This window comes from Rhodamnia argentea, chromosome 6 (genome assembly GCF_020921035.1).
Source record: "Rhodamnia argentea isolate NSW1041297 chromosome 6, ASM2092103v1, whole genome shotgun sequence".
Classification (NCBI taxonomy): domain Eukaryota; kingdom Viridiplantae; phylum Streptophyta; class Magnoliopsida; order Myrtales; family Myrtaceae; genus Rhodamnia; species Rhodamnia argentea.
In genome coordinates, this window is record NC_063155.1 from 22,308,708 (window position 1) to 22,328,066 (window position 19,359).

Below are 19,359 nucleotides of genomic sequence, written 5' to 3' on the forward strand. Positions count from 1 at the left end.
TGTCATGCGCTGGAAAATATCTGGATAAATAAGATTTACGCTTACACAAATGTATTCATACTGGACATGTCCGCTTGTCCATTTGGTGCACATCATTATGCTTATCGAAGAAGCTTGACTTGGCGCGTTTGTTAAAACTGCCTCACATTTGTAGTGTTGGAGATAGGAAGCCGCCATCAAAACGGCGTGAATAAGGCTGTAGACGTTTCGGCTTTTAGAGGAAGAAACACTTGAGGAGGCTTTGCTTGGCTCCGTTGGGCTTACCTCCCTTCGAGGGCTTGCCACTGCTTGTGCTGGTCAATTTCCTCTCTACCCTCTTTTCCCTTCTCCTGCCATTAAAAGTTATAGAGATCGTTAGGTGGGACAAAAGAACAAAAGCCCAAGGCCATCTCTTTTCCTGCTTTATTTCTTTGTTTTTTTTTATTTATTGTTCTTGCATCGAGGACAAAGATTGTCCCGATTCATTCTTCTGTCCTTGGTAGATTTCATGAGGCAATAGGACGCACTGCAAAGAGAGAGAGAGAGAGAGAGAGAGAGAGAGAGAGCAGATGCGAAATCAATAATGATGCGTCAAGTAGCTTCAAGTATCATTCCCGCCAAGCCATAATGGTGGGTAATGCCAAGGGCATAAAAGGTGATTGCAAAGGATGGCCTCCCTATGGAAAAATTCTATTCGGGCATGGACTTAGCTATCCGAGTCAAATTCTCTTTTGTGGTCTGCCTTGTGAAATTCTATCGGTGTCACGTCCAGCGAATCTCCTAATCTAGAGGTCCACATGGCGAGAGAGGAGGCAAACACCAGTATTCTCTAGGGAGCAGTCGATAGGGGCATGTGATGCAATAGCACAACACACCCTTTCTGGGAGGAAAAAAAAAAGGAGTGATTTCATATCCAAGTTTAAGAACTAAAAATATGATCAATGGACAGATAGATGAGATATTCAATTACAACATAAGAAGAGATGCGATATTGTATTTGAATGAATACTACCTTTATCACGATAATTTGCATCGGTATCTCAGTATTTAGGTGAACAGACAGCCTTATTTTTAGATCGTTAAGACCTCTTCAGGCCAAGGATTTAACTGGGAAAATATTCCTAGCATTCATGCAAAACATTCAAAAAAAAAAAAACTCGCTTCAACAGTTTTGGACGAATGACATATTGAAATTTTTCTAAACACTAATAAAGGATATAACAAAATCTCAAAACGTTTTGTGGGTTGTCTTGGGCTTTCAGCCTTTTGAAAGTTGATTTTACCCTAAAGATGTTTTGAAAGAAATTACCAAACACCTAAATTTTGGCCCAAAGGGCTTTGGACATCCAAACCCCCTTGGGAAAGCCCTTCCCAAACGCAGCCTATATGTTATTCTCCATTTTCCTCTTTCAAGGTTTTCTTTTGAAGTGCGTCCTCCACTGGGCCAATCAAGCTCTTTGTACCAAAGGTGGGCCCATCCAGATAAAGACGCAATGATTTCAAGCTTATGGACCCCTTTCCAGTTTTTTTTTTTTTTTTATCGCACGCCCCTTTCCAGTTAACGACACTGTATTCTCCCAGTTCACATACCATAAAACTCATTATCTAAACGAAACAAATCACGTCAGTGTCATCCCACTAAATCCACAAGAAATTTATGCAAAACTTCTACCCGAGCCCACGCAATTATACGACTCACATAGATCTGCAAGGACAACACAAAGCGTAAATGCACAAACTTTCGAGGAAGGCGAAACAAGCCGTAGATCCTTGCCGTATCTTTCTCTGGAAAATTCGCACTAAAGCATCCAAGAGGGCAAAAGCTATTACGAGATCCTCTTATCTTCACTTTCACTTTTTGGATCAAACCAGATTGCACTTAAATTGTTTTACCGACTTCTTGTTTATTTGTTCGGTCACCGTAATTGCGCATCTACAAAAGTTGAACTAACCTTCAAAAGAAAAATAGAATCTCAAGGGGTGGCCAAGATTCACTGATCTTTGAACGCAAGAAGGGGTTACAAACATATTCCCCAAGGGGGATTTTTTAGGACAACCGCCCAACGCGGCCGCAAAAAAAGTTCACACCACAAATATGTTTTTTTTTTTTTTTGGTCGAGCACACCACAAATGTGTTCAAAAGCAAGGGAATGGAGATATAAGACCAGGGTCAATGATGTAATGAATCATCTCCAACGATGTGGTTTAGAAAAGTTGGAATCCACGAGCCAGGGTCACATAATGACGCGCAGATAACTGTACTCTCCGTTCCCACCTTAATAAGCAGGAAGACCAAAAACTTACTGAATGACAACTTACCGAATTGCGAACGAGAAGTTCGGAAATGCATCGACTCAAGTACCCAAATTTCCATCTGACCAAAAAAAAAAAAAAAATTACGCAAATTTCCTGCGAATGCCTACCTCCTTCGTCTTGCCTTTTACCTTATGGACAAGATAATGTCATCCCAGCGGGCGGATTTATGCAATTAACTCATTGGAATTACTTGAAGTATGATAATATCAACCTCCTGCTCTTAGATTGGTATCCCACTTTGGTTTTCACATTCGCCCTTATGAGGGTTACTTGAAGGAGACGAATTCCGTCTCACAAACAAATTCAACCATCCAAGCCCCACAAACATGAAAAGTCCCTACTCAGCCCGAACAAACCTTACACGCACCTCCATTGCTCAAACAGGCCAATTAAACTAGTATCTACTCAACAGAACTCGTGACGGCTCTTGGATAAGAAATCGATATTTGGGTTACAGAATTGGACAAGTACAACCAGGAAGAGGACTCCCAGCACTCAATAAAGGTTCGGATGATCTTGAAACTGAAATGAATTTCCTTTTAGCAAATAATGTGAGCGAGCGAGATACGGGGGAATTGCAAATCGAATCAAGTCCCCAATTTCGTGTAAAAGAAGTGGCAAGACATGAAGAGGCAAAAGGTAGCAACCCAAAGTGGTTTTAAATCACACTAATCCGACAATGAACAAGCAAAAGGGGATAAATCATCAAATAGAAAGGAATCAAATCCAGCTTTCCGGATTACCTTTATCCAAAACCTGCTATTGTTCGGCACATTTCCAAAGGAAATCCACCAACAAGTGGTCGACTGTGAAACCAATTAGATGCCACACTACCACTGTCGATATGCAAGCAATCATTCAAGCCACTGATGGAGAATACGAGACTCCAATTTCCTATAAGGCAAGAAGCATTCACACAAAAACTGCAAAGATCTAAACTAGCAACCAGAATTGCCATAAACAAGGTGGAAAACAGCTGTTCACCAATTGTTCTAAATTCATGTAGCAAAGTAAGAGGCATAAAAAAAAGAGAGAAGGAAACTAAAGGCCGACTAAACTAACATTGAAAGCAGACCAAACAAGCAAACATACAGAGAAAAAGTGCCACTCAAGGATGCAAAATAAGGAAGAAACCACCCAACAAAAGCTACTGACACAATTCATGAGTCCCTAGGAAATAAAGTGTCATCAACTTATCTGTCCTGTTCCCTTTTCATTCAATCATACGCAATTAGAGGACTGGTTTAGGGGTGTTCTCACTTGGCCATCATGACTCTGACAAACTCCTCATAATTGATTTGGCCATCACCATCCACATCAGCCTCACGGATCATTTCATCAACTTCCTCATCAGTCAGCTTCTCACCGAGATTTGTCATGACATGGCGGAGCTCAGCTGCCGAGATGAAGCCATTCTGGTCCTTATCAAAAACTCGGAAGGCTTCCTTAAGTTCCTCTTCGGAGTCAGTATCCTTCATCTTCCGAGCCATCAAGTTGAGGAACTCTGGAAAATCAATTGTACCATTGCCATCAGCATCAACCTCATTAATCATGTCCTGGAGCTCGGCCTCGGTTGGGTTCTGTCCAAGTGACCTCATTACAGTCCCAAGCTCCTTGGTGGTTATGCAACCTGTGATGAAACTGAACATTCAGGCAGGACATCGGTGGAAGGTTCACCATGTAACAAAGATGACATTAATTATCACTAGTATATTTCCTATTGTTGCTCCCATAATCTTCCAGTGCGTTCACTTACTTCCAGCTCTGGACATTCCAGACTACCGACATTCTGACAAAGAAATGTCATTGAATGACAAGAATGAAATGAAAGTTCCCTTCCTAAGCAACCAGGTTCGTAACACCTAGTACTAAAGTACATGGGAGTGATGAACAGCATGACCAAGCATCCAGCTTCACTTTTTAACATCAACAACCTGGAAACATGTTGGCCGAAAAAAAAAAAAGAACCTGGAACATGACAGACGCTGATGGTCTTTCAGTAAGAGAACATAATGAACTCAAGTATGGTGGGCAATAAACCTAGAAAATCGACCTTCAAACAAATTAGTTTTAACTGCTAATCATCACTTAATAGTTTAAGATCCTACATCCTAGTATGTTTTTTTATCAATTCCTAGTCAAAGTACGAGAAGGGCCTACTAGTGTCGATTTAGAGTAGATAATGTTTTTCTTAAACGATATGAAGAGATCTCGATCTTCGAGAGCTAACACAAACAGGGAGACAGAGCTGGAAAGGAAAGCATAGTTCGCACAACTACGTCGTAAAAAAAAAAATGCTACAAGAGAACCTCACACACACCAAAAAGTCTATCTATGCACGCAACGGAGTGCCTAATTTTCCAGCTCATGTTTCTGCCAATAATTGATGACACGGAGTTCAAAGCCCTGGACAATTTACTCCATAAAGATAGTGGAAAAGAAGAAGAAAGTCAAACTCCACAGCAAAACATCTGACAGGAGGCAAATCCAATTACTTATTGACCGAACAATCGGTACACAACGTGAACGACCTCCCGGATTCACCATAAATCGCCAGAGATCATCAAAGCTCTAACACATCAAACGGAGCAGGACCTGCCGTCCTCCTAAAAAGAGATCAAACGAGAGCTCAAACACTAAAAAGATTCAACCAAGAACAAACAGTAGCACAAAAAATCAGATGCCGCCGTACACACGGCACGGTGGACTAGCGGAGACGGACCCTGAGAAAAAACAAACACAAAGACCAACACCGCAAAGGATCGCTCGACCGACTGTACAGCTCCGAAAACTGAATCAGAAGCGTCACGAGCGAAGCAACATCACGGAACGACGAAGCAATAGGACTGGAAGTCCAAAATCCGAACGCGAAAAACTCAGTTCGCGAACCGGCGAATCACACGAGAATCTAATGGAGAGAGAGAGAGAGAGAGAGACCGTCGCCGTCCTTGTCGAAGAGGCTGAAGGCCTCCTTGAACTCGGAGATCTGATCGCTGGTGAGCTGATCGGCCATGTCCTCTGTCTGTCAACCGGCTGCGAGATTCTTCCCCGGAGCGCCGTCACCTGCTGACTGAAGAAGAAGAAGAAGACGAAGAAAGACGGGAGGAAATTCAAAAGGAGGCGAAGCGAAAGTCGTGTCCGCGTCTGGCTCGTCAGGCATGACCGAAGAGTCGAATTAATACTAGTCGCAGCATACTCAGAGTGCGTGCAAAGTTATTCCAGAATAAATTAAATAAATAAATAAAAGAAAATAAAAAAGGGCGAAAGTTGCCCCCGCCCCCACCTACGACTACTCTTCGAGGAAAGGCATCTCATTCTCTCTCTACTCCTCACGAAATCTTTTTCTAATTTCCTGTAATTTTCCTTTCTTTTTCTTTCTTTTTTTTTGCCCCTTTCCTATTTTCTTGAAAATTGTAAAAATTAAAAAAAAAGGAAAAAGAATTCTCACGTTTCTTGAAAATCCGACGTTCGTATAAGAGAAATGTAAATTCGGCGAGGCTGATGTAGTTTCCTAAATAATTAGCAACAAATCAACGGGTGATAAACTACGAATGGCAATTGTAAAGATGGTGCGCGAATATAAGCTCGACAAATCTCTTAATCGACGAGATTTGCTCAAATTTTAGACCTGTCAAATGGATAAGTCATATTCGAAAATGATCCGATCCGAATTGACAAATTTTAATTTATTTTTTACGCATTTTCATGCAATATAATCTAGTGACGTATACTCAATCTGATCCATATTACTAAAACATTTTTATATTTAATCTAATCTTAAAAGTCTCATACCCAAACCGCTATGAGAGCACGGAGTGAGCGAGCGCGAAATCGAATAAGGACGAGAGAGCGAAGAGAGAGTCATATAAATTGGTTGAAATTAAGTAAGTTATAAACTCATTTAACACTATTATTTTGAATTTTACCTCTTTGGATCGTATTTAAACATCTCATGCCTGATTGGTCATTTCACTCACACCTCGCACGTGGGACCTACCATTTGTTGTACGTGATTGATATGATTGGTGGATCGAGCTCCAATAATCAACTTATTCGGACTCTAGAGGGGAAAAATTGCATACGCGATTACACCTTATATAAGAAAAAAATCATCCTAACGTTTAACTACCCATCTGTTTTTTCATCTACAAGGAAATATTTTATAAGTTAGATAGCCATCGCAATAAGGTCCTTTACCAAATTTCATCTCGATTTTCAACTGTGATTTTCAGTAATTAACCACGATCCTTCGTGTCTTCCATCTCCACGAGAGTCACTAATTTATTACTGTTATTCAATAGAGAAATGAATAGCCAATTGAATGTGCATATTCAAAATCGAGTCGAACAGTAATAATTTACGGAAATAACTAATATCATTTTTTCACGACATCGAGATATGTAGATGTAAGCATATTATTATATATTTATGTTCATAATTTGCAGAAATTTGGAGAACGGTGAAGAAGTTATTTTTGCTTAATGCCAAACGAACGGATTCTCTTTATAAAACTTCTTACTTTCTCATTGTAGAGATTAATAGATAATTTTTTTTGGTGATGCAATCTTTTTACTACCCTCTCTCTCTCTCTCTCTCTCTCTCTCTCTCTCTCTCTCTCTCTCTACTATGCTTTCGCAATCTTTATTTATTATGGATGAGTAAGACATATCTACCGAAATGGCCGGTTTGGTCCGATTCCATAAAATTAAAACCAGTAATTTTCGGTCCGGTTCTCGGTGCCATGGAGAACAGGACATGAGCGATTATTTTTTGCTTATTTACTTTATTTCTTAAATGTAAATTTAATTTCAATTAAAACGGGAAAATGAAAGTTTGTGTTATTCACCCTTTTTAATAATATACCGGATTTAGGATCGAAAATCGATGACTCCCGCTATTTTTACCCCTTTTTCTATCTCTCCTTGGACGTGGAAACACGTGTGCTTTTTCTTTTTTTTTTTTTACTTGTGAGTATAAAAAGAGAAGAATATTTAAATATCAAGAGGACCCGTGGCTGTCGATTCAATGCTATTTCCTCGTTAGATTCGACGTACCTCCTTCGTGGATTATCTCCCCCAGCACGCCACTCGGAGAAAATCACAAAAATAAGAAAAATGGGGAGAAAATACGGCCCCTCTCGAAAGGGCCATACCCGGCCCGCCTCCGAAAGCCGGGCACCCAAAATCCACCAAAAAACCGTCATCGCCGTCTAACAAAATGGCGCCAAAATCCATAGCCGTCGTATTCCATGGTTCGTTATTATATGCCACAGCGGGTGCAGAAGAAGTTGCGTACCGTCAGTTACAGACGCCGTCGATATGACGAACGGGCTTGAACGTGGAATCCTCTCTCTCTGTCCGACAGGAAAAGCCACGTCACGCGAGTAGTCGAAGTACAGTAGCCATAGAATGGAAGAAGGAAACTAACGAATCTGAGGGGCTAGGGTTAAAAGAGGCCGCCAATGGTGGCGCCGCCTCCCCGGATCACGGACTTGTGAGAACCGGCGTGATGCTCTTCGATTCGGCCATACTCTCAAACCGATAAGACGCCGTCAATTGTGGATTAGATAAGTCTAATGGCTCGTGCACCAAAAAATTAATGATATGCGATGATGATAAATCTAAAGATGAATTTCTGGTGAATCTCCAATGTCGATGGTAAGTACAAGTCGATCCTTTTTTTTCTTTTTTGTCCGCTGAGTTTTTTGTAATTTATTATTGAAAGAGCGTTCTTACCATTCTCAGATTTAGTATTCCATAATAGAATACTAATTTTTTTTATTAAACAAATGGGTCCGTCCATTTCAACAAAACGGTGAGTTTTCCACACTCATATTCAATTAAGTTGATTTCCAAAATATTTTAGATTTTACAGGTGCACATCAATTGTTATTTTATCAATAAACTATCAATAAAGTGACGACTTTATGATTTGGAAATTTTGTGTTACATTGCCAAATGTCGTAAAATTTTTTAGTAAAACATTATCAAAGCACTGAATTTTATCATTTAGAACAATCAATTAGATTACTAACGGAATAATGATTTTAATATTGTGAAGACGTAGGTCATAATGTACAAATGGTATAATAATTTTACCACCCCCACATGTAATAGTAAATTACCAAAAAAAAAACATTTAAAAAATTTACAGGAAGGCCAGAATTAAGAAGTAACTTGCACCCCAAGTGATGGCTCTACTGCCCTCAATTCTAGCAAACATGTATGATATATACACAGGAAAAATCGCGTCTCCAGGTTGGAAACAAGCAAACAGAAGGCTAAAACGCCGGTTCAAGAGGTGAGGACCGCTCCCTTTTTGCTCCATCATGAGTGACCAGACGGCGCCGCCGCCGCCGGCCAGTCGGTCGTCATGAACATGAGGAATTCCTCGTAGTTGATCTTGCCGTGGTCAGCCACGTCAGCCGCGTGGATCAATTCCTCAGCTTCCTCGTCAGTCAGCTGCCCCCAAAGAGTTGTTAGGACCTGGTGCAGCTGCTCCGCCGATATGAAGCCATCCCCGTCCAGGTCGAAGCTCCGGAAAGCTTCCTTGAGCTCCTCCATCCTTCGAGCCATGAACTTGAGGAAGTCTTGGAAATCGATGGCGCCATCGTGATTGGCGTCGACCTGGTCAAACATGTTCCGGAGCCCGGACTCGGTAGGGACCTGTCCAAACGTCCTCATTAGAGTCCCAAGGTCCTTGGTAGTGATGTAACCTGTAAAACGGGTAGAAATCACAAAAATTTGTGTAATCCATACAAGAGACGCCCCGTGAAAGGAAGGAAAAAGGAGGACTGGGGAGGGAGAGACCATCGCCGTCCTGGTCGAGGAGGCCAAAAGCCCCCCGGAACTCGGAGATCTGATCATCGGTGAACCGATCCGCCATGTTTTCCGGTGTGAAGTGGACGACAAGGAACCAAAGTTGGAGAGAGAGAGAGGGGGGGGCCACACGATCCCGCAACTTGCATGCCGTTTTCCAAACGGGAGAGGAGGTGGACATAATAAATAACAGCAGCAGCACGTACTACGTTGCTGTTTCTCTGTCTCTCTAGCTCTCTCGGGCGGCCGGCCTTGTGCTTTGTCCGACTCTAGAAGCGCGAAGTTCCTCTCATCAGCGACACGGCCTAGGATTTGGGTTAAATCAGCTCTATCCTGTCCTCTCTCTCGACCTCTTGTCGTTTCTCACTCTTCGCCATTTCCCGCTGCCTTCCCTCTCATGACCGTTGCCTTTATTCATTCTTCGCCGTATGTAGACGTACGTCATCAGAACACACTAACAGAATAGAACTACGACAGAGAGGAGAATATCCCGTGAGTTATGGCGAGTTAATACGAGGACGGAAGAGACAAAGAAAAGAGCAGATAAACAAAGGTTTTATATCGTGCGGTCGACCAAGACAGCATTTTCTCGGAAGCCTACATCCACGGTAGGAATCCTCATTTTCTTAGCTTCTTGAGGAAGATTTATTCTCCTTAAATAAAGAAAAGCACATCATGATTGCTAAACATAACCTATGATTGTTATGGTAAATACAGTTAGTACATATTGGACCTTGTTCTTCAATCTTAGCATAACTTGGCAAGTGTATCTCGCCAACACTCCCCCTCCGAGTTGGGGCAAAGATGTCTTCTGAGATCAACTTGGCCAACGTTTGTTCAAACACTCCTTTAGAAAAGGGTTTAGTAAACACATCCGCAAGTTGTTCTTTACTTTGAACAGAAGGAGTCTCGATAGTTGTATCCTGAACTTTCTCTCGAACAAAACGATAATAGATTTTTATGGGTTTTGTCCTTTCATTGAAGACCGGATTTGATGCAACGTGGGTTGCTGCTCGGTTATCACAAAATAAGCTTCATAGGAGCCCGAGGTTCTTCAAGACCCATGGCACTAAATAGCAAGCGAAGCCAAATCAATTCGCATGTGGCAAATGCCATAGCTTTGTATCTCGCTTCAGCGCTCGAACGAGCAACCACACTATGCTTTTTTCTTTTTCACTCAACGACGTTAAAAAAATTAATGGTGGATCTCCTATTAGTGGGACTGCCAGCCCAATCAACATAAGCATGACCTACAACCTATGTATGACCATGTTTCTTCATAAGAATGCCACATCCTAGACATGACTTCAAATACCTCAATCTACGGTCTACAAGCTTCATGTGACATTCGGTAGGAGCATGCATAAATTGACTCGCAAAACTAACGGCATATGAAATGCCTGGTTGAGTGATAGTGAAATAAATTAGCCAACCAACTAATCTCACTTTGTTCCCAAAGTCCATAAAAAACTCTGGAGTTGAGTCCTAAAATTTTCAAAAAGTGCAATCAAGTCCACAAATTTATCACAAAAGTGCAATCGAGTCATAAAATTTATCAAATTGGTACAATCAAGTCGTAAAACTTGTTAGCATTTTTCCATTGTCAAGTTGAACGAAGTTAATAAAAGGACTTTATTGTATTTTTAAAAAAATTTAGAACTCAATTGTGATTTCGATACACTTATCCCTAGCCATAACGGGTAAGCGAAGCACTTGGTTACACTATACATTATTTCGGGGGACTCGAATGAACAAAATAAAATTTAGAGGACGAATTTCACACCGATCACGAATAATAGAGAACTTGATTGCATAAAATAAAAGTTAGAGGACCAAATCACATATAACTAGACCTTAGAGGATTGAAACCGTAGTTAAATGTTTTAAAGTACTTGTGACAATAGAAGTTCCTTCAAGTACAAGTACACATATTTGACATTGATGAATAAGGTGTTTCATGGATCGGTTACTGCATGTAAAAGTGATACACATGGTGCAACGAGCCAAAAAAAATTGAGTGATTTGAAAATCGAACTTCAAGTAGGATGAGATAAATATTGCACGAGCAACATGATCGAGAGTGATCACACCACATCACTCTTGTAACCGACACACAAATTACATTTCTGACACCAAAAGAAGTAATTTAATTAGGAAAGCAGGGGAAGACTTCGCTTAGACTTATTATATATAATAATCTAAAGAGAGAAAACTACGTTTTGAAATTTGCGAGAAATTGCATTTTAAAGGGTTTAGAAGTTTTGCCAAAATGAATGTTCCGATTATGAATTACTATAGCCGCAAAATGTACAAAAAATTGGAAAGTTGAAAAGAGAAATTCGAAAATTTTAAGATAAAAATCAAGATAGAATATATTTTATCATATTTTGTGTTTGGTAGATGTACGGGATTGGATGAAGGAGATATAGAAGGAATATAGCTCGAATAAAAATATCTTAAAGTAGAGGTGGGACAAATCCGGATAGGATTTCTCAAAAAAACAGATACGAGGAGAACCGATTTTTTCCACAACCACTACCTCGCTTCCACGCCGGGCTACCTCTCCGGTAGGGCCAGGCTAGGGTCTCCAGTAGCAAAACGGAGCATCTCCACGACCTCGTTCTTTAACCGATAGTTTGGCGTGATATGAGATCATGTTTTTCGTTCTTTAATCACTTGAATCTTTTCAACATTCCAAATGGGACTCAACATGTCATGAAAAACTCGAGGTTAATCATTGACTTTCAAGGTAGCTCTTTTGGGCGACTTGCATGAGTGCATCTTCAACTTATGAAAGAGGCCAAATAATTCAATTGTTTAGCACTTGTTTACTCACTCGATAAGAAAACGAGCAAGACTAGTGGGTTATTTTCAAATGATTCGCCTCCAAATCAAGACACATGATTCTACTAGGTCCGCTTGATCGATGTCATTTTTAAATTTAGACGGCACAAAGAACAATAACCGACTCATCAGAATTCATCACTAAATAATTTCTAAAACATTCCGATGTTTTAGCAAATCGAAGTCGATCTCAACCGTGCTTTGCCTTTACTTATTGGGCTTTATATTCGTATTTCATCAAGCAGGTGATAAAATATGACAAAATTCTTTGATTTCTTATCACACCCTATCTAGTCATACTCTTGCTAGAAATCCGGACGATCAAATAAAGCCTAAAAGAACCAAAAATTATGGATTCACAGTATGTACATGAAAGAATCTTAACTTGTGATATGACACTTTCTATATGTTGAATCAAGTCCATTACATACATCCCTTCAATCCATACGTGATCCAAATGGTAATTAGGGCGATTTAATAATACTAATAATACTGTCAAAAAAATCGTTGCTTTTATGCAACAAAGCTAGCTAATGCCGATTTATAAAATTAGCACATACTAATCCACGTGTCAAATTGTGGCCGTACCCTATAAATAAATGGACCGTATTGAAGAATCAATAACAATATTTATAACGTATCACTGAGTAAACTATTCTTTTTCCCGATTAAAAAAAAACTAGTTTTACATTTTTTTTTTGTTCGGAATACTGATTTTGCATTCCAATCTTCGCAAGTCTTGCAATTTTCCAACGGTACCTTCCTAAGCACGCAAAACCCCACAATAATTGAATCACTATAGGCAAAAGTAATTCCGACCAAAAAAAAAAGGAAAAAGTAAAACCCGGGCCCACACAGAAAATCGCCATAACCCGTTTCCGCGAAACGGCAGGCCGGTTTCGGAATTGCGCCAATCACAGAGAGAGAGAGCCCCCCGCTAGACACAAAATGGAGCGCCTCTCGAACTCCTTCGCCGTGCTGGGGCTGGACGCCGTCGACGACCACCTCGACGGCGGTTCCTCCGCAGCTCCTTGCGCCGCGCACGAGAAGAACAGCGGTTCAGGTGACGTCACGCTCCCTTCTTACCTGATCGCAGGAAAAGAGCTCACGCTCGCTACTGCCTTCTACTGTCTGCTACAGTGGAATCGCGTAGGGTTCCTGAGTATTTCGATCTTGAAGAAGTCACTGGGTGTTGGCGCTAGGGCTGGGCAACTACCGTCGGTGGTTGTCGTTGATTAGCTGCTTTAGATACGATGGGGACTGCTTGTTAAGCAGATTCAGTTTAAAGAACAATACTTTTTGATGGCGACGAGTGAGAATTCGGACACAAAATCAAAACTTTGAGCTTATACTTTGCGCATGTGCAGATATTGAAAAGTCGCCGTGCAATTGGCAAATGCGTTAACACTGATATGTACAAACGAATTCGATAGACTCCTTAGTCGATGTCAAAATCTGCAAGGCTCTAAAGAGCGGTCTTTTTCGTGGCAAGGACTTTGCACACTCATAGGGAAACAGAATTTCTATCTGCACTGAAGCTCTTTTGCCCCCTGCCTTCACTGTACTTGAAGCAGTCTGGTGGGTTTCATGATAACTAGAATTTAGCCATAATCGAACCTCAGCAGAACATCCGTCTTCTTAATAAGGTTTCGGAAGTGGTGTGAACTTCAGTTGATTCTTGCCCCACAATGCATTATGCATTTTTTCCCCTTTATAACTTTGTCTGCCGATAAAACTGGCAAGAGGTCCCTGTGACTGGCACGAGACTCAGGTGAGACAGTTCTAGGGTGATTATCACTAGATGTTGGCTAAGTTGTAACTGTAGCTACATGATTGTTGGTGATTGGTGTAGTCACAATGTTGATCGTGGAGGGTCTGCGTGCGAAGCTAGGGTTTCAGATGTACATGGAGCAGCTGAAAGGATTGTCTCGGAGGCAGTGAGAGAAGTGAGACGACTATTATAGTCAAACAAGAGATTGCAGAGAGCGCTATGTTTTATTGTCATGATATGTAGATGAGGCAGTTTCAGAAACTTAGCACTTGCTTATACTTTATTGCACTATGTATATAACAGTTCCCACTATTATCTGAATTGAAATTGAAGATACTAATTTGAAGTGGTTTTTGGGCTGATGTGTAACTCTTATATTCAGCTAAGAAGAATAAAAAGGCCAACGGTTCTGCTAATGGTGTGCCAATGAAGAACGACAAACCAGATGGGGGAAGTTCAGTGATTCCTCCTGCGTACAAGATGCCTCTTGTGTGGATTGACTTGGAAATGACTGGTAAGTTATGGTATAGTCAATAGTATTAATAGCCAAAAGCGGTTCTGCCTCTGCTGCATTACCATTTGCTTAAGTCAAGACGCGTGTAACCCGGAGTTGCTCTAGTTCTTCGCTAGCTTTGGACATTTGTGGTGATTATATGGTGCTAACTGTATGTATTGACCCAACACATTGGCCGTTTGAAGAGGATGCCGAAGCCACTAGATGTTTGTTTCTTCTTCCCTCTCACCCTTTTACTTCTTCTGCTATGCAGGTTTAAATGTGGAATTTGATAGGATTCTAGAAATTGCTTGTATAATAACAGATGGAAGTTTGACCAATTCTATCGAGGTACTTTGTTTCCCTCAAGTGGGTTTTTAAGGCTGGTGTGGCTTTCAAAGATACTACTCACAGTCCATTTTTACTTTCTTCAGTTGGTTATCATCATTAGTATCACGTTTGTCATCCATGTTTATATTAGAGCCAAAGAGAAAATGATGTTTAGGATATGCTTTTGAATCATGACCTGCCAGACAGGATATTCTTCTCAAATCCTTCTTTTTGACCGCTTGCATTAGTGTGATATCTATCTCTCTCAGGTGATTCTTTTATTCTAAAGATTGCTCTCTTGTTAGGGTCCTGATTTAGTCATCCATCAAAGTAAAGAATGCCTGGATAGTATGGGAGAATGGTGTCGAGATCATCATGCGGCTAGTGGTTAGCACTTAAAAGACCTGCTTCTTTCATTGGTTTTTTTTTTTTTTTCAGGTTCTGAAGGGAGCTGTCTTTTTTAGAAGTGTTGGGTTAAACCAGACTAACAAAAATTGAACTTTATGCAGGATTGACAAAAAGGGTCCTTCATAGTACGATAACAGAGAGAGAAGCTGAAATGCAGGTTAGGAAGATCTACTGAAATTTCTACGAGATGTATTATTCATTCTTGGATTGTTTGCTTCAGTATGTTCCGTTTAAACTAGTGCACTCATTACAAAATACACGCAAACACTTCAATTCTTCACCTTATGAAGCTTCCTGTCATTCTTAAATGTTGAAGCTTAACTTCAAAGCTGTAGGCGTTATAAGGTGTCATTATTGTGAAATATAGCGGATTACTGAGGTTTTTGCTCCTTATATTTGACTTCGTAATGAGAAAGAAGGCTGGAGGGCATGTGTCATAGAAAATCATGAAGGTGTCACGCTGGCAATATTGAAGTCATATACAGAAAGCATGAATTCTTTTGTTGCCAACAAATGTTTTTTGGTGTATAACTTTGTTAGTCTTGAGGACATTCTGATCGAAATGGCTTATGGGTGGATAACTTTGCAAGTGTGAGGACATAAATATGGCCTGTCCATCCATAACAATCAACATTATGGCTTCGTGATTTTTGTTCTTAAATTTTGAATTGTGAGTAATATGTGATTGATGGAAGAACTATGTTTTTTTCCCTTCTTTATTATATGGATAGGTACACATTAATGTCATGGTTTCTGATGGTGCAGGTTATAGAATTTGTGAAGAAAAATGTGGGAAGTCATACACCCCATTTAGCTGGCAATTCTGTTTATGTTGATCTTCTCTTTTTAAAGGTATAGTTATGATACGAGTATCGGCTTGAGTAGTAGGTCCTGAGGCCATTGATTTCTTGCATTATATAAATTACTACATAAGAAATATCGGGTGATTTTTGTTGTACTTTTTTCTTATAAGTTTCTGCGTGATAATTCTGTTGATCTAATGCTCATCAAATTTTAACGGATGCCAGTATTTAGAGATCTGAGTGGCATGCACATGCTCAAGGCTGTTGCCAAGTTTTTTCCAGATGCATGTTAACCGTTTAGTTGTTGAACTTTGATATATGGTCTGCGGGCTCATTTTAAAACTTGTTGTAGTAGGTGAAGAGAAAACTTGTCTGGTGAAATTATCAGTCAGTTTGAAATTCTGAGTCACCACTAAATTGAAGGAGATGGTTCTACCCATATCCATAGGACAAACCAATCATTGTCAAAAAGTGCATCTGAGCGACATTGTTGGATACAGAAAAATTTGTTTTTACGTAAGAAACTTGTTTGAGTGGGTTCCCCTCTAATCAACCGCATTAACTTCTCAAAGGATGTGTAATAGGCCGTGATCATGAATGACATCTAGAATCCTCGTCTCTTTTGTTGTATTCCATCAATACCTGGTCAAGGTCTCCTTCCACCAGTTTCATACTAATCCAGAACGATTTGGCAATTTAAATATTCGTCTTTTTAACTCTCCGCCAATCTTGCAAAGTGGAAAAATGTTTAATCTTGCTGTTGGACTTGTTTTCTTGTTGGTCCTGATGAATGTCATCATCATAAACTCCTGTTCTTATTCTCTGAAACATCTCGTTGTTTTGTCTGCAGAAGTACATGCCCAATTTGGCTGGCCTTTTTTCCCATGTACTCGTTGATGTGAGTAGCGTCAAGGCTCTGTGTATCCGATGGTATCCTGGAGGTAATTTTGTGTGGTTCCTCTGCATTTTTTTAGTGCATCTTATGGCTTCTTCTGCATGGTATATCGCTGCCTCAAGTTTCCGCGGAGTTATTGTCAGTGAAAAGTAGAATCGTGAGGGGTCACGAAACATTGGCCAAGACCTGAACTTTTGGAAAAAGAGAGAGAGAGAGAGAGAGAATAATTTTTTCATAGGTTTTGCTGGAAATAGTCTATTAACTTCTTGCAGTGAACCTCCTTGTACCATTTGTAGACTGTTTTTGTGCCTATGTGCTTGTAGATGCGTGTGCTTTCTATCAGATAAGGTCATTTTTGGCTGGTAAAATTCCTTGTGTTTATTTGACCAATGGCGTTTGGAATTAAGTGCTTGTTCACACCTTAAAAGTGATTGTGACATTCATACAGACTCCAGGAAAGCCCCTTCGAAAGAAAACAAACACAGAGCAATGGATGACATCAGGGAAAGCATCTCGGAGCTGAAATACTACAAGGAAAGTATATTTAAGGCATCCAGGTCCAGAAAATGACGCAATTGATGTCTGCACTATGCAGAGTGCTTCATCTAGAGGTGTGATTTCTAAGTACCTCCTGGATGACTTTCATCATTGAATAGCACATCCTCTTTGTGATTGGCGCCACTGTCTTTCTTCACGGTTTTTTTAAATCAATGCTTTGACTGCAATATTAGGTATGATCCAGTCATTTGCCATGTAAGCCAATGTACGATAAATCTTTCAAACATTCCAGCGTTAATTATCTACAATGCAATTATTTGTATCGGGGATTATTGGTCTGACAATGGGTGGATGAAGAAGGTTTCACGTCCAGACTCATGGCTGGCGTGTCAAACATCTTGGAGTTGAGCATCACATTGTAAGGAACAGAATACTATTTTGCTGAAAATTTTTCTACAGGGAACTCTGCGCGCCTGATCGAGCGGTGCTTTAAAATAGCAAAAAAGGTCTTTATTTCATGTTTTCCAATTTAATAGAATCTTTCTGTTAGGGAGAGTGAATTTGAATTCTTTCAGTTACTAAATAAGAATGAGGAGCTCCATCCCATTTTGAATTCTTGCAATTGCTAGACAAGAATGATGAGTTCCATCCCGTCTCTAAGAAGACCATAGGCACTCCAATTTATGATTGATATTGAGTGGGGAGACTGGACATTCTCGTTTGGTATACAAAAAAGAACTTATTGACTGTCGTTGAAGGTTTTCAACTATTTTATCGTTTATAATTGGTACGTTAGCGTGAAAATATGAAAAGTTTTGAGGTGAAGTCACAAATTTGCTACATATGATTGATAACTTTTCAATTATGTTGGTGATTTCCATTCTTCCTTTAGTAAATTTCTAAATGAGTTGGTTAATCCCGGATTGTTATGGTCGTCCCTCATCAACCCGATGGATTTGTCAATAGTGAATTCATCGGTTATTTGGTTTTGACAAGTCCTCGAAAACTGCTTTAAGTGGAATCGAGGAAATGCCTGGACGATGCGGCAGGACCATTACCAGAATTACCGGAGAATTTCTGTCGATTTTCTTGGAATAAAGTTAAAGCATGCTTAAGCTAAAAGAAAATTTCAATGGGGGCCCTCACCTGAGGGAGCTGGACAAGGGGAAGGAGACTATCCATTCTTTCGCTAACTCGCCTTTCTGGACTATTCAAACAACAATAAGACACAGGACGCTGAAGAAATTGCGACACTCTTAATCACGCAACACGATTACAATGGTACTGCTGAAGTTTAGTTTTGTCTGATGATGCGTTCCAAGAATGAAAATACAAAGCAAAAGCATGACGGTTGGGATGATGACAAGATGAGAGCTATCCTCCAAAATTGTCCGAGTCCCACGAGCTTCTCTACTTTGTTTCTTGCATATCATCCTCAGTTTTCCACACGATGCCCTCGAGGCGGTTCGTGAGGTTCTTATAGAACTGTAGGAAGCAAAAGGAAAATTCATGAGGGTCATAGCAAAATCTCAAATGAGACCAGATTTTCAGCATCTCTCTTCAGCTATAATTATAATAGCATGCTATTTGCAGGAGCCATGTACAAAGAAGATTAGAATAACATTAAGCGTGACCAAGAAAAATATGGTTGGAGAACCTTATGGAACTCCAAGGTGTCTCCTTTCGCCTTTCGCACTTCAACCATATGAAGCGACGGCGCAACTTGGAAGATCTGAAAGCGATGAAGATATCAGAAGTTATGATAAGATATCAGCTCCATGTGTACCAAAATTGTAGTTCAGACGAGAATACCTCCGTCGCAATGTTTAAGTTCCCCTTTCTCCCAGCTTTCATGTTTTCGAGCCGCATCTGAAGGGACACAAGCAGAAAGTAGATCAAAATTCATCCGAGAACTCCTAGCATTTACTTGAAGCACTCTATTAATGGGTGTACTGCATTATCATGTTTATCAGTAGCATCGTGAACCTTGTAATTTTTCTTGTGAACACCGTAACCAAGGGGCTTTGCAGCTTCTTCAATCTTGTTTATGATCTCGTTCGCAGCGCATTTGGATGTGAACCTTGTTTCTCTTGTAAATCCCTGCAGCCGTTCAGATCATAGACATTCTTTGAAGTAGAAAATGAAAGGAGGTAAAAAACAGACTAGAAATTCCATGTTGAGCTAAGTTACTGTGGAGAGCAATT

The 19,359-nt window shown here is 40.3% G+C and overlaps 4 protein-coding genes across 10 annotated transcripts in view; 1 reads left to right on the forward strand and 3 right to left on the reverse strand.

Moving 5' to 3' along the window:
- LOC115734285 (calmodulin-like) overlaps positions 1–19,359 on the reverse strand; it is a 26,983-nt gene continuing 7,624 nt past the window's right edge. The window contains exons 1-4 of one of the 5 annotated variants that reach the window (XM_048279980.1): positions 5,233–5,386; positions 4,052–4,229; positions 3,556–3,925; positions 1–329 (exon numbers count right to left, since the gene is read on the reverse strand). In XM_048279980.1, the coding sequence (XP_048135937.1) occupies positions 215–329; positions 3,556–3,925; positions 4,052–4,067 (501 nt within the window). In that variant the 5' untranslated portion in view covers positions 4,068–4,229; positions 5,233–5,386 and the 3' untranslated portion in view covers positions 1–214. Of the gene's footprint in view, positions 330–3,005; positions 3,132–3,555; positions 3,926–4,051; positions 4,230–4,263; positions 5,203–5,232; positions 5,435–19,359 lie in introns of those variants that run through there. The other 4 variants (XM_030665001.2, XM_048279978.1, XM_030664999.2 and 1 more) reach the window with 4 other exon arrangements.
- Positions 8,622–9,180, reverse strand: LOC115734327 (calmodulin-like). The gene is made up of 2 exons (XM_030665062.2): positions 9,105–9,180; positions 8,622–9,010 (listed from the first exon to the last, which is right to left on the reverse strand). The coding sequence occupies exons 1-2, from the start codon at positions 9,178–9,180 to the stop codon at positions 8,622–8,624; spliced, it is 465 nt and encodes a 154-aa protein (XP_030520922.2).
- Positions 12,836–17,478, forward strand: LOC115734527 (oligoribonuclease). Its single transcript, XM_030665369.2, has 8 exons — positions 12,836–13,020; positions 14,111–14,242; positions 14,496–14,572; positions 14,857–14,938; positions 15,061–15,116; positions 15,725–15,811; positions 16,613–16,703; positions 17,106–17,478. The coding sequence occupies exons 1-8, from the start codon at positions 12,906–12,908 to the stop codon at positions 17,225–17,227; spliced, it is 762 nt and encodes a 253-aa protein (XP_030521229.1). The 5' UTR covers positions 12,836–12,905; the 3' UTR covers positions 17,228–17,478.
- The window catches only part of LOC115734278 (CBL-interacting protein kinase 32-like), a 5,637-nt gene continuing 4,547 nt past the window's right edge, over positions 18,270–19,359 (reverse strand). For 2 of the 3 annotated variants that reach the window (XM_048279977.1, XM_030664988.2), the window contains 4 exons: positions 19,142–19,255; positions 18,968–19,024; positions 18,813–18,887; positions 18,270–18,640 (listed from right to left, as the gene is read on the reverse strand). In XM_048279977.1, coding sequence (XP_048135934.1) covers positions 18,566–18,640; positions 18,813–18,887; positions 18,968–19,024; positions 19,142–19,255 — 321 coding nt within the window. In that variant the 3' untranslated portion in view covers positions 18,270–18,565. Of the gene's footprint in view, positions 18,641–18,812; positions 18,888–18,967; positions 19,025–19,141; positions 19,256–19,359 lie in introns of those variants that run through there. The other variant, XR_004014634.2, reaches the window with a different exon arrangement.

Excerpts from the sequence above, each read along its gene's own strand:
- LOC115734327 (XM_030665062.2), bottom strand. The coding sequence starts at position 9,180 with ATGGCGGATCGGTTCACCGATGATCAGATCTCCGAGTTCCGGGGGGCT. Across the intron at positions 9,011-9,104 it reads CCTCGACCAGGACGGCGATG|GTTACATCACTACCAAGGAC; the intron begins GTCTCTCCCTCC and ends CCCGTTTTACAG.
- LOC115734527 (XM_030665369.2), top strand. The coding sequence starts at position 12,906 with ATGGAGCGCCTCTCGAACTCCTTCGCCGTGCTGGGGCTGGACGCCGTC. Across the intron at positions 14,573-14,856 it reads GTTTGACCAATTCTATCGAG|GGTCCTGATTTAGTCATCCA; the intron begins GTACTTTGTTTC and ends CTCTCTTGTTAG. Across the intron at positions 14,939-15,060 it reads AGATCATCATGCGGCTAGTG|GATTGACAAAAAGGGTCCTT; the intron begins GTTAGCACTTAA and ends AACTTTATGCAG.